This window comes from Pseudoliparis swirei, chromosome 19 (assembly GCF_029220125.1).
Source record: "Pseudoliparis swirei isolate HS2019 ecotype Mariana Trench chromosome 19, NWPU_hadal_v1, whole genome shotgun sequence".
NCBI lineage: Eukaryota > Metazoa > Chordata > Actinopteri > Perciformes > Liparidae > Pseudoliparis > Pseudoliparis swirei.
This window is the reverse complement of record NC_079406.1, coordinates 3,950,317-3,964,697: the sequence shown is the minus strand read 5'-3', so window position 1 is coordinate 3,964,697 and position 14,381 is coordinate 3,950,317. Positions and strand designations below refer to the sequence as shown.

Genomic DNA, 14,381 nt, shown 5'->3' with positions numbered 1-14,381 from the left:
GCTAATCCGATACATTATAAAAAGTGACCCCCCCCCCCCACCTTTACTGAAACATAAACGGCCACACGGGTAAGTTAGAGGTTGTTTATTGTTCTCCCCGGACCGGTCCGGAGCAAGGCAGATGATATGCAGTAAAAAAGGCATTTTGTCAGCCCACAACAGTCGTATTGAAGCGTTGCTCCACAGGCACTGGGCGTGGAGCGTGAGGTTACCAGAGTGTTTGTGTCGATGCGTGTCGAGAGACCAAAAAAGACGGCTTCTACGTGGAGTGCGGAAACACCTGGATGAGTCTTTATGAGAGCGGACGTCCGACGCCGCGGTCACTCGAGTTCCGTGAACGCCTCCTCCCGCCGCCGCTCCTCTGATGCAGAGGGCTCAGTCGCGTCGCTCGGCGCGTCGTCTTCGTTTTCGGAGACCGGCGGGACGTCTCCGTTCGGGCCCGACGGACTCTCCGCCCCGGCCATCGGGGAGCCGTCGCGGTGGAAGGACGCGGCGTCGGCGGGCCGCGCTCCGCTCTCCTCCGTCATGTCCCAGTCCTGGTCGGAAGGCTGAGGTAGACTGGCCACGAGCTCCTAGAAAAACACACACACACACAGAACGACGGCGGGTGAGAAATGTCCGCCGACGGGAGGCGGTGTGTTTTTTTCTTTTTCCTCGAGCGCACCTGCTGTCTCTCGAGGTCGTTGCTCCTCACGGCGACGAGCAGGCTCTTCGTGAAGCTCGCCAGCTCGTCGTACTTTTGTTTTTGGTTCTCTAGCTCGATCTCTAAGAACTGCACCTCCTCGTGCTGGAACGTTGAGAGCAAGAAAAGGAAGCAAGAGACGTTATCTGAAGAGCTTTTTATTCAGCGTCTCGTATTAACCACAAGGCCCCCGTGTTCGTCCTCACCTTGAATTCCAGCAGGCTCTGCATTTGCTCGAGGTCTGAGGCCATTAAGTCTCCATCTTCATTGGCTCCGTATTCTTCGTAAATTACTTCAACCTTCTATTAAAAAAGAAAAAGAAAAGACACAGAGATTAGATCAATACGACTAGATCTGCTCTGGATTTTAATGTGTTATAACTCTGTAACGCTTCATCCTTCTGGTCACATGACATCTATTATTCTCTCCATCCTGGAGGGGGAACCTCCTCTGTTGCTCTCCTGAAGCTTTCTTCACTTTTATCCCCGTGAAAGGGTTTTTATCTATTTTTTGGGAGTTTTTCCTGATTCAATGTGAAAGGTCAAAGGTCAGGGATGTGTACAGATTGTTTGTTTGTTTGTTTGTATTTTTTATTCAGTCAATCAAATCAAATACAATATTATCCTATATAATATACAAAAGAGAAAGACTGAAAAGGTATAGGTAGAAGCAATAAATGCTTATAAATTCCTATCCTAAATTGAAATAAAAATAAATCAGAAAATTAATATAAAATAAAGAAGAAAATAAAACAACGACAAAAAAACCCAACAATGAACAAAATAAAAAACAAAATATATTTATATATACTACCACATACATCTTCCATATTAATAAGTTTTTAATTACATTTATAACTCTCAAGAATTGTTTTATAAATAATTCCCTTGAAAACCAAAAAGGAGTTCACCATTCTTACATCCATTTCAACATTATTCCATAATTGAACCCCTACAACAGAAATACATCTTCTTTTAATCCCTTTTTTAGCCTTTTGTACCGTGAACTTACAAACATCTCTCAAATCATATTTACACTCATGTATTGTAAAGCCCTCTGAGGCAAATTTGTAATTTGTGATATCGGGCTACACACAAAAAACTGAATCGAATTATGTTCTGTTTCTGTTATTGACTGTATTATTGTGTCGAACACTTTACGGTACAAAAGAGTTTTCTGCTACACACAGAACATTCGTCAGAGACCAGCCGTGTTTGACGAACACTCGCGTGTTTAAGTAGCGTGGACGACCTCGTGACGACCCCGTTAAATGTTAACTGTGCCGTAATATCAAAGTAATAACGACGTACCACAGTATTGGCCAGCGGCATCGCGGTGGACGCGTCGATCCCGTCTTCTTCGTCTCCGTGCCGCGATTCGATGGTGCCGTCTAGAAGCAAAAAGAAGATTGCACGGCTGCTGAGGTGCACGGTTCACACACACACACACACACACACACCGATGTTTGTGCCAGCGGCCTCACCTTCCGACAGGCAGACGGAGCCCTCGTAGTTCAAGTCGTCCTCGAGCTCGGGCGTTCTGAGGCCCACCTCGTCGGGGCCGAGGCCCACCGGGGATTCGTTTCCGGGGGAAGAGGTCGAGAACACGGCGGGCCCGCCTTTAGGCGGAGGGATGTCGATGCCCATCAGGCGGTACTTCCTCCGCCGGTTGCTGATCCACGTCTGCCGGTTGGACGAGACGACAAACGGTAGATTGTCAACGGACGGTGAGGTAGAAATGCTCGACTACAAATCAAATGGTGCCAATAACCTTTTCAGAATAAAGTGTGACAAATGTGGTTACGATGAAACAAATATGTACGCAAAATAAATGGAGGCTAAACGAAATAAATATCAAGCGGTTTCATTAGCACAATGATTTGTCATCATCCAATTGGAAATGACTGAAAAGATTCTGTTAATGCGGTGACTATTTCCCGCAAGCCTTTATTTTGTAAGTGCCTTTGTGTGTTTTAGGTCCTTTTATTTTGAAGCTCTTCCGGAAGTAGATGTAAATCTCGTAACATGACTTCGCAAAAAGTACGTTAGCTGACGGTGTACTGAAGGAAAAGGTGTTCATGAGTATTTTTCTGAAGTACATAAGTTACTTCATGAACTACTAAACACCGAGCTGGAACAGGAACCCGTTACTTTATGTTTTATTTGGGCTTTGACTACATGTTTAGTGACTTTATTTGTTAATAACTTGTAAAATGAATTGTAATAAGATGCTAATGCTAGTTTTCAGTAATATGTTACCTTTAAGAAAGAGAACATGTTGTGATTAATGTCCACATGTATATATGAATATCATCTAATTAATGTTTACACTCGTAAGAGCTCATTTCTGTTTTTATTTATTCGCTCTTCCGGTGATTTCTGAAAATTAAATGGAAAAAGAGAAACTCTTACATTTAAATTCGCCAACAAAGCTCATGGTTGAACATTAATAAAAGCAATTCTAGAAACATCAGTACGCTTCACTATTGTCCGGCTGGGGTCCGCTATACCAATAACCTTTTTCAAAATAAAGTGTGACACATGTGATGGTTAAGTTGGGATAAATCAACAACAACAAAATCTTTACACAAAATAAATGGAGGCTAAACTAAAATACATATCAAGCGGTTTGATTATCACAATGATTGGTCATCATCCTGATGGTGCACATGTTTCTCTGCATGGCCAAAGCTTCTCCTTTCGGGCAATAAATATTGCAGTAATGGCAGCGGGTCATGCGTGTGTGTCTATATTTAGCCCACCGGGCATTCCTACGGTGACCCTGATAAATAACTACGTGACTTTACACAACTTTGAGCAAGTAAGTCAGAAAACATCTGTGACCTAGAAAAGTTTCTCTTTCTCTAAAGTTCAGTCAAATGGTCGTGCTCGCCGAGGACCGGCCAGACGTCTCTTTAGTTTCAAGGGTACTGCAGACAGCTAGATGCATCAGTGCTAATAATATACGGCGCAAGAGCCACAAGTGTATTATTTGATAAACCAGAATTTCAGGAAAGTTTACAATGTACTTTCTGAATTATGGAATAATTTATGTTAATGACAGACGCTCCCTGGACGGAGATTTAATGACGTCATGACAGCAGCAGGTGCAACGAGCTGCCATTAGGCACTAGAGCACATAGTTGTTCTACAGTAACATATCGTAACATACCGTATATCATAATATATCGTAACATACAGTAACATATCTTATCATATCGCAACGTATGGTAACATACCGTCACATACCGTCACATATCGTAACATACCGTATCATATCGTATCGCACCATATCGTATCAAACTGTAACATTTCGTAACATATCGTAAAATACCGTATCATATCGTAACGTATTGTAACATATTGTATCATATCGTAACATACCATAACATATCGTAATATACAGTAAAATATCGTAACATACCGTATCATATCGTAACATATCATAACATACTGTATAATATCGTAACATACCGTATCATATCGTAACATATCATAACATACTGTATTATATCGTAACATACCGTATCATATCGTAATATATCGTAACATACAGTAACACATCTTATCATATCGCAACGTATGGTAACATACCGTAACATATCGTAACATAGCGTAACATATCGTAACGTATGGTAACATACCGTAACATATCGTATCATATCGCAACGTATGGTAACATACCGTAACGTATCGCAACATACCGTAACATACCGTAACATATCGCAACGTATCGTAACATACCGCAACGTATCGTAACATACCGTAACGTATCGTAACATACCGTATGATCATAAGATAGAGTTTATGTATTTTGTGTACGTAGTTAACGTTTTTTCTGCGACATCAAATAAAAACAAAAGGAAAAGAATGACACGACCTCGTGTTATTCGCGTGAGGAAAAGCAGCTCAACGTGTCTGGAGCTCTTTAGCGGCTTAACTAAGAACAACGCGCTACATACGGTAATACACACACACACAAAGGTATTCTTTAACCGCGTGGAGTCGGTTACCTTGACTATTTCAGGGTCCACGTTGAGCTGGTCGGCCGCGGCGGTGATCTTTTCCCGGCACACCGAGCCCAGGCTGGTCATGCCGCGGTCCCAGTAGCGCTTCAGCTGGACCAGATCCCCGTCGCTGAACTGGGTCCGATCCTGCAGCTGGAAACACGAAACCCTTCGTTTAACTCCGGAAGAGTCCCGCTGATGGAAAGCCGACTGGGTCAGTATCAGTGTGCAATAACCATACAAGTACACCTGGTACCTTTTAAAATGTGCCCCCCCCCCCCATATTCTAATATTCTATATTCAAAGTGTTTAAAGTGACAAGAACATTAAAAAAAAAGTACTGACTGTTCTCTTTCTGGAGTTGCTGATAACCCAGGGGGCGGCGGACACACCAAGTGAAGTCTGGACACACACACACACACACACACACAGTTGGGTTCAAGTCTCTCAGTTCGTTTTGAAGGAAAGCGTCGGACTCGCTCCGAACTCTCTTACCTGTGAGCCGGAGTCCCCCGGGAGTGAGGTCTGTGCTGTGATGGCGTAGCTGCCCGGAAGAGTTGTGTTGCTGTGGAACAGCGCGGGTCGGGGGCTAGTCGCGGGCGGCGTGCGGCCCCCCCTCGCTTCGGACCCGGTCGGGCTCCGTGACGCCTGCTCCCGGCGGAGGTGCTGCGACTGGGCGGCCATATTGGCCATCTCCTCTTCCCTTTGCCACTCGTTTTCTTCGTCTCCGGTTTCCATCGCGATGGAGAAGTTCTGACCGCCGTCCCGGGGGTGCGGTGGCGCCGCCGCCGCCGCCGCCGCCTCCGGGCTTTTATGGGCCGACTCGTGGCTCGACCGAAGCCGGTCCCCCCCGCTTCCCTCCGACAAGGTGAAGACCTGCTGGATGCGGGGTGTCTGTCCAGAGGAGGGCCCGGAGCTTTGCACTGGGAGGGTGACCCGCGTCGTCTTCTGAGGGGCGGGCGGCGCCGGCGCCGGCGGCTGAGGTTGCGGGTTGGAGTGAGGTCTGGACTGAGGCTGAATTTGGGGCTGCGAGGACGAGGACCACGGGCGAGTTTGCGCCGCGCCGTACTGCCGGGTCCAGCTGTGAGGTACCACCCCTGCTCCTGCACTGAGCCCGGCCTCCCCGAGGGACGGAGCTCCCTTCCTGACTGCAGTGTAGACTAAAGGCCCTGAGGCGGAAGTGACGAGGGGTGGGAGGTTTTGAGAGAGCGAGATCATCTTGGAGCGGACGGGCGAGGAGGCGGAGCCAATCCTGCTCTGCGGGGCCCGGCTGCTCAGCGACGGCGGCTCGGGGTCCGACCGGGAGGGGGGCGCCGCCAGGGGTCTCGGCCTCGAGCGAGGGACGGAGTTGAGCGAGTAAATCCCCGTCAGGATGACGTCGTTGTTGTTGTTGTTGTTGTGGCTTCCGCTGCTGTGGGGAGAGGAGGACGAAGGGGAGGAAGACGTCGACGAGAACGAGGGGAAGGACGAGGACGGAGGGAGGAGGTGGACGCGATTCGGGATGTTCCGCCCCGCTGCCAGTTCGGCGGGCAGCAGTGGCCCCGACGCCGGGCCGTGATTGGACAGCGGCCCCCCGGCCAGCGAGTGGCTGGACAGCAATCCCCCGGCGAGTCCGTGACTGGATAAGGAATGAGACACGCCTCCGTTCTCCACCTTGGAGGCGATCTTACGTCTTTTGTTGCCAACCCACGTCTGCGGGGAGAAGAGCAATCGGCTCAATGATGTCACTGAACACAGAGACTCACGGTCTCAGGGCCCTCGCACCGCAAACATCAAAGGACAGAGCTGCCGCTTCACATGTATCGGGCCTACCCGGACCACGCTGAAGTCCAGCTTGGACTCCTGAGCACACTGCAGGATGTGCTGGAAGCAGGCCTTGCTCTGATTGGTCATCCCGTTGTCGTAGTACCGCTCCAGGATCCGCTGCTGCTCGGCCGTGAACACCGACCGCAGGTTCATCTGGGACACGGGGACGGAGACAAAGAACTCACGGGCGGATTGCGGTCGGTGCGATTGGGTCAGAGAGATAAAGCACTTTGACGCCATGACGTGTGAAGGTTTTTTGTCGCCAACATTTTCTCAATTTAAAACATCAATTTAGAAAAAATGCACGGGCCGTTACGAAGTTCTACCCTTCCGACAATGGCACCGCACGGTCTCAAGATTACGACTCCCTTTGTTTTCAATGTGTCATGATGTCATGTTCATGTCTTTTATTTTATTTTTGAGCTCCACAATTTCCTACGAGTCACCTGCACACCTCCTTATATTTAATATTTAACTTCACATGTCACTTTAACACACACACACGCTTACATCACCTTGTCTACAGCACTGTTATCTGTGTGTGCACTTTTACTTTAAACCGTTGTAAATGTAATGTTTGAATGATTGCACTATGTTGACTGTTGATTGTTGTTGTTTTGTTTGTTTGTCTAAAGTACACACCGGCCGCCAAGTCAGATTCTTCGTGCGTCTAACACACGCAGCAAATAAATGTTTCTGCTTCTGCTTCTGAGGACACCTGTTGTGACATATACTCACAGTCTGCAGGCCGCGCCGCTCTGCCCATGCATCCATTCTGGAGGGGAACGGGGCCGCCATGCCGGTCACAGCAAAACCTCCATGTTTCTAGATCAGCGCACGTTCGACCGCACTCATCGCGTCTCAGTGGACCTGGCACACCGCGGGGAAATGTGGCTGGAGGGGAAAGCAACGCAGACAACGCCACGCGTAAGAGTGTAAATACATTTTAGAAGAAGAAGAAGAAGAAGAGAATGACAGAGTCATAACAACTCTATCCGTCGGCATGCTTCTGGATAAAAGACAAGCGCTCCTTTCTGGTAGTGGAGAGATGTAAAAAGCGTAAACAAAGGATGCCCGGTGGTGTATAATAACGGTCTAACAACTTCTAAGTTTAAGTTGATTTATTCTTCTGGTTTCAGGCAATGTGAGTATCGGCGATTACAAGAGCAGGTGAGAAGTCCAAGTGGAAATCTGACTCAACAGAGAAAAACTCTATTCAGAATCTGCAATCTAAATGGACTGAGCTGAAAGAGGACATCCGCATCCTCACAGAAACATGCAACGTTTCAGTCTGACCTTCAAAGGTCATATCAGATTCGAACAATGGTGTGTGTGTGTGTGTGTGTGTGTGTGTATTTCCGGACTGAGAGGTGCCTCTGGTTACAAACTTATCTCTGCATCGCGAATAGAGAAATCAGCCGTCAGACCTAAAAACTGAACTCGGTTTTGTTTTTATAAATCGTGAGTTTCCTGCAGGCCAAGGTTGATGAGAGCTTGCGGGCAAATATTTAAATTGAAAGTGCCATCTGGAACTGAAAATGGTTCTTCAGAGTGATGTCATACAGAGGAACCATTTCTGGTTCCACAAAGAACCTCTCAAACCAGGGTTCTTCAGAGACCCATTTCCTTAAAGAGTTCTTCAAAGGTGTCTCAAAGAACCTTCAAAACATGGTTCTTTAGGGCAACATTTCTGGTACCACAACAAACCTTTCAAACCAGGGTTCTTTAAAGAACCTATAATGGTGCCTAAAATGAAAGAATGGTTCTTCAGTAGTTGATGGTTCTTCGTGGAACCACAAAGCCGTTAAAAGAACCATTATTATTCTGTGTGTAGGAATAAGAAGTATAAGAATAAAGAATATAAGAACAAATATAATATATATCCGATGCTTGGATCAACCCTTTGCTTTGTAATATATGATATGATATCACTTTTTGGAAACAAAAGTTACTTCCAGCATTGTGAAGCTGTTGGATACGCAACTCGCTGTCAGTCAAGGGAGAATCGTCTGTGCCGCTGTGTGGCATCAGGAACTCTCTCAGCCCACGTTGTCCCCAGGGAGACATTGTACTCGTCTACTGAGAGCGAGAACCATTCAAATGCAGTTATTAATGCGTATTTATTCATTCATAAGTATTGATTGTATGTGTTTGTGAAAAAACTAAACATGATCATGTGTCATAAGCACGCTCGAGTCAATTTATTATTTTAAATCCAGCTCCAAATGTCATTTTGACTGCAAGCTATCTTTCAATGTGGCACACACACACACACACACACATACAAACACACACACAGAACAATAATGGTTCTTAAATGGTTCATTACTAGGCTTTGTGGTTCTATGAAGAACCATCACCTACTGGGAAGCCATTTTTCCATTTGAGACACCTCGATAGGTTCTTTGAAGAACTCTTTAAGGAATTGGTTCTTTAAAGAACCCTGGTTTGAAAGGTTATTTGTGGAACCAGAAATGGTGCCTTAAATAACCTTTATTTTAAGGTTCTTTGGGACACTTTTATAGGTTCTTTGAACTATTTAAGGAAATTCTTTAAAGAACCCTGGTTAAGGCACAGAAATGGTGCCTTAAAGATCTAATCGAAGGTTATTTAAGATACCTTTATAGGTTCTTTGAATAACTATTTAAGGAAATGGTTCTTTAAAGAACCCTGGTTTGAAAGGTTCTTTGTGGAACCAAAAATAATGCCTTAAATAACTTTTTTTTTAAAGGTTCTAAATATGAAGATCCCACACACAGACAAATAATGGTTCTTAAATTGTTCTTTAAAAGGTTTTGTGGTTTTACAAAGAACCATCACCTACTGGAGAACACTTTTGGAAATGGTGCCTTTAAGAACCATGTTTTGAAGGTTCTTTGAGACACCTTTCTAGGTTCCTTCAAGAACTATTTAAGGAAATGGTTTGAAAGGTTCTTCGATGGCATCACTCTAAAGAACCATTTTCGGTTCCAGTTGCCAACTTTATTTTTCTGTGTGCACGCACGCACACACACACACCATTTGAAATGAGATCCAGGGTGACGAGTTTCAAAGCCACGGTGTGTGTGAGTGTACGTGCGTGCGCGTGTGTACAGGCAGCCCAACCTAACCTTAGAAACCCTCCTGAACACACAGCCGTGAACCGGGTTATTTGCGTCTGTGGTTGTCGGTGATGACGGAATGTGTCACGCACGTGAAGGTCGCGGGACCAATAAGCATCCAGAGGGTTTATTTGGGCAGGCGGACTGCGCATGGCTGCAGTCAACATGGACACACTACGGGGAGAAACAGGCGAACAAACGCGTGGGCACGTCCGACTAGCACCGCAGTAGGGGGGGAGGGAAGGGAAGGGGGGGAGGGATTCAGTCGCTCTATTCCGCGTGCCATAACTTTACCAACACGCCGGCGCGAGCCCGGGACGGTAAACAAACAACGGGCACACGAACACGGCTTCCGTTAGCCTGCAGGCCCGAGCGGCGGCGGCCGCAGCGGAGCCAGCCGGGCGCTAAGCTAGCGGTTAGCATAGCTTCACCCCCGCGGATAGCCGCAGCTCAACTTTTCCTCCAATTCTCTTGATTTCCCGACCCCCACCTCCGCCGGCGGACTCGAGGATTTTTTTGTTTTCTTCGCCCGGGTCCCTGGAGCTAAGAGTGAAGTCACTCTGCCACTTACCATATTTGATGTTAAAATCAGACGAGCGTTGAGAATTCAGCAGATTTCTCCGCCGGGTTTCCCCCCTTCGCTCAGACAATGAAATCAGAACGTCCGATCATCAATTCTAATCATGATTGTGACGTGTACGCAGACGGCAGCCAATGGGAGCTCGAGATCACCGCTGTGCCAGCGGAAGGGGGCTGAAGAGCCCGCGCCGTGGTCCCGCCCACCGGTGACTTTGTTCAGAGGGCCGCTGGAGGAGGAGGAGGAAGAGGAGGGAGGAGGAGGTCACAGACGAAACTTTTGGATTGTTAATGGCTCGCGACCTGGTCGGCATGTCAAAGTATCCCTTTGAAGTGTTTTCTTCTTTATTTACTGTACTGTACTGTACCTACATGTTTAAATAGACTGATTCCCTGCGGGGTATAGACACTTATGACACTCTATTTTATTTTTAAATGTGTTGTTATAAACTTTTCATCAATTATTATTAGTGAATTATTATCGATTATGATTTCAAAATATGTAAATTAGCATTTAAAAAAAGAAGATTGGTTCACATTACATCATTGTACTTACGTTGTAAACAACAATGAACTGAACTAGATCCCTGCAATGAATATCACTTTTTTATTTTCTATTATTAATCTTCGTGATCAAATGAAGGGAAGAGATACCACGTCACAGCTGTTTTATTATAGCAACATCACTCAACATCTCATCCTGTAACACTGCACCGTCAGAAATACAACCAACTTATTACAGTCATATAAGCATCCCTTAATTCTTTTAGATGTTGTAGATCTATATGCACTTTGTTTTGTTTTGTCGGTTCTGTGTACCATAAATAAAATAAGTTATATGATCCTTGTGTTTCGTGATCTGTTCCCACTGTGCGTCTATTTATCCATCCATCCTACCTCTTGCTACTTTCTCCACCTTCCATATGTCTTAAGTGAGACTTATTTGTGTGTGTGTGTGTGTGTGTGTGTGTGTGTGTGTGTGTGTGTGTGAAGGGGCTGCTGTTTTCATCCATGACGTCACCTGTGTCCCAGGTGCGCAGCAGGGGGCGCTGTTTCTCTCAGTGGAGCTCATGCAGCGGCTGACAACTGATGCTGATTTCCTCATCCACAGATAATACAAAATAAATAAAAATATGACATATAAGCATGACCCCTTGCGTTGTGATTTGTGATGTGGCAACCATGCACACGTGACGTGCAGACTAATGATGACACACATTTGTGAAAGTACAAATCATGTAATCACGTGTCGTGTCTGTAATATTTCATGTACTTATGTGTGGTACTCAAAATACATTACTGTGCATTTCTACTACTTATTTTTAGAAGTTATTTTTGTACATCCCTCTCTCTCTCTCTATGCATGTGTAAGGTGTGTGTGTGTGTATGTGGGGGGGGGGGGGGGGGGGTAGAGAGAGATCCTCCCTATATGGTGTGCGTTGCACCATTCCCTGGTCCGTGTTATGAGTGGTGGCCCTTGTGATGCTGCAGCGCGGCGGGCGGGAGGAGAAGGGGAGGGCTCGCTCCATCCCCTCGCGCCCACAGAGTCCACTTCTCACAGCGCGCGGGGCTGCTGGCGGGAAGGCACGAGCGAGCGAGCGAGAGAGAGAGAGAGAGGGAACGAGAAGGAGGGAGGGGGGGTGAAGGAGAGTGAGAGCGCGTGTGCGTGTCTCCGTGTGTGTGCGCGTGGATTGCACCACCGCATCCCGTTCACCGTTTCTGCAGGCGGCCATGCTCCTCCGATGGGGAGAATAAAACTGACAAACCTCTCGCCCTCCCTCAGATTCGCCCACCGTGTCATCCCAGATGTGACTCCCGGCAAGTTCGTTGCATGTCGCCCGCATTGAGCGCTGAGCCGTTCCCCTCGGAGACTCCGTGACACCATGGCCTTGGTTATGGAACCTATAAGTAAATGGACGCCAAAGCAAGTGCTGGACTGGATGAAAGGTAAATGTGGATCCCTTCTTCTTCTTCTTCTTCTTTTTGCATATGCAGGCTGGGTGACGTTCGTGCTGCTTGTGGGTAGAACGAGGACGATGGTGGTGGTGGGTGAGCAGCGGAGGGCCACACTGTGTGCATGTGTGTGTGTGTGTGTGTGTGTGTCCCTCTCATCCCAAACCCGCGGGCTGACGTGCGCGCTTCTATAGCCTGTTTGGAACCGAGCAGTTTAAGGCTGATTAAAGTCACTAAAGATGAGTGTGTGGTGGTGGTGGGGGAGGAGGGGGGGGTGGTGTTGAGTCGGTGCAGTGAAATGGATGTCCGCCCCCCACCCCCCTAAAAAAAAAAAAGGAAGAAGCGGGGAGTGGAGCCTCAGCATTCTGTCATCTCGCTTGCTTTTGAGAGTGCCAGCCAAGCTGCTGCTGCTGCTGCTGACTCCATCACCACCACCACCACCGTCTTCATCATCATCTTCATCATTAGCAGCAGCATCATCAGCAGCAAAGCTCCCATCAAGGAATGTGGGACGTATGTCATCTGCCCCACCACACACCGCTACATGCTCCAAGCCCATGTCCCCACTCCCGCGGTGTGTGTGTGTTGGATTAATGTAGTCAGCTGCATGCGCCCCCCCCCCCCCACACACACACACACCTATTACAGTCGGATTCAGCACCGTGGACAGCGCAATGCCTCCTATAGACCTTATAAGGCAACCGCGCGCGCGCCGATCTCACGCGCTCCCCAATCGCTCGCTTTTGCACATGCACGTCCCTTCAAACAGACAGTATGAATGAGTAATCACTAATCATGTGTGCATGTAGGATCGTGCGCGTGTGTGTGCTCGTGTGTGTCTATGTGTGTGTGTGTGTGTGCACTCTGTGACAGAGGCTGTGGCGGCCGGCCTGTTCGATGGACTCGGGGAGGGAAGGTGTCCGCACTCCCTTCACTTCTGAATGACTTCATCACTTCTGAATGCTGATTGTATTCCACACACACACACACACACACACACACACACACACAGTGTGGATGCGATACGTCGAGCGATTACGAGATGGCTCCTGCTTTCACTGATCGCACGTCCTCGGTGTGGAGGAGCGTGCAGGCTTCAATAACCCTGGCGCTCCTGCACGCTTTGCGCCTGCGTGACGTCCAATTAGGAGAGTGGACGTGTGAGTGGAGATACAATTCGGATTTAGTTGGCCCGAATAATTGCCCATATAGGCTACTTGCACCACATTGTTTCATCCTGCCACAGCCGACAGCCAACGACAGATCTCCAACATCTCGTCCCTGTTCCTCCTTTCTTTTTTTTGTATCCTCAGTGTCTTTGCTCAGTCAGGTCTTATTTCCTTCTGGATGAAGTGTCATGTAAATGGCGGAAGGACAGGAGCTTCACATTGTCTTTTTTCTTCTTCTTCTTGTCACGCCGACGTCACAGGTAGCGAGGTGCAGGAGCTCATGTGCAGAGAAATCGAGGAGTCAGTGTAGATTATCAAAAAGGCGCTCTTTAATGAGGCAAACGTTACCACTCAAAAAACAACAAAGTCCAAAAAGGGGCAGGCAGAGAATCAGGGTTCAGGGCAGGCAGGCACGAAACAGGCAGGATCAGGTAAACACAGGACGACAGAAAAAAGACAACAATCCAGCAACAGACAAGGGAAAGAGTGGCACAATATATAGGGGGGAAAACAAGTGTACGACATGGAAACAGATGTATGACATGAGACATTAACGAGACGAGAGGCAGAGGGCAGGTGCAGGGAATGACACAATCAAGGAGACAGAGGAGACACAGAAGACAGAAGACACAGAACAGAACCTTACACTTCTTCTTCTTCATGGGACATCATGGTTCTCGGTTTCTCATGCACGATACACATGCTGATCCTTTTTCAGTACTATTTTATTGTATTCTTGTTTGGGGGGGGGGGGGGGGGGCATAGTGTGTGTGTGTGTGTGTGTGTGTGTGGGGGGGGGGGGGTATTGGCTCCACTAGCCACCATGAGATGCAGGAAAGGTCCCACACGGGAGATTAGAGCCTGTATTTTGTGTCCTCTCTTTTCACAAGCTCACTAGCCTGAGGGCCAGACGTGATTTATTGAAGTTAAAGTTATCCGATGGAAATCTTTCTGTTCAATTTAAAACATTGCAGATGAGTTGATTCGATCACCAACATTTCATTATCAGGCCGTAAACATATTTCAGAAGAATCTCTTTGACAGGATATTGACAGGAAATGCACATCTGGAAAAGAGTATCAAAACCA

At 47.2% G+C, this 14,381-nt stretch overlaps 1 protein-coding gene across 2 annotated transcripts; it reads right to left on the bottom strand.

The window, feature by feature from the left end:
* Positions 1-70: 70 nt before the first annotated feature.
* On the bottom strand, positions 71-10,992 carry hdx (highly divergent homeobox). Of its 2 annotated transcripts, none has more exons than XM_056438758.1 (11): positions 10,167-10,992; positions 7,233-7,388; positions 6,501-6,647; positions 5,184-6,380; positions 5,034-5,090; positions 4,695-4,883; positions 2,166-2,364; positions 1,993-2,072; positions 889-984; positions 665-787; positions 71-572 (listed from the first exon to the last, which is right to left on the bottom strand). In XM_056438758.1, exons 2-11 carry the CDS (start codon positions 7,290-7,292, stop codon positions 321-323), a joined length of 2,400 nt encoding a protein of 799 aa, XP_056294733.1. In that variant the 5' UTR covers positions 7,293-7,388; positions 10,167-10,992; the 3' UTR covers positions 71-320. The 2 variants fall into 2 exon arrangements, with proteins under 2 accessions (XP_056294733.1, XP_056294734.1); XM_056438759.1 differs by having other exon boundaries at positions 4,695-4,841.
* Positions 10,993-14,381: the final 3,389 nt, after the last annotated feature.

What these genes read in the sequence shown, in the direction of transcription:
- hdx (XM_056438758.1), bottom strand. Translation starts at nt 7,292, where the DNA reads ATGGCGGCCCCGTTCCCCTCCAGAATGGATGCATGGGCAGAGCGGCGC. An exon ending in CTCCGTCTGCCTGTCGGAAG is followed by an intron (nt 2,073 to 2,165) that starts GTGAGGCCGCTG and finishes TTTTGCTTCTAG; the next exon opens with ACGGCACCATCGAATCGCGG. An exon ending in ACGACCTCGAGAGACAGCAG is followed by an intron (nt 573 to 664) that starts GTGCGCTCGAGG and finishes GTGTTTTTCTAG; the next exon opens with GAGCTCGTGGCCAGTCTACC.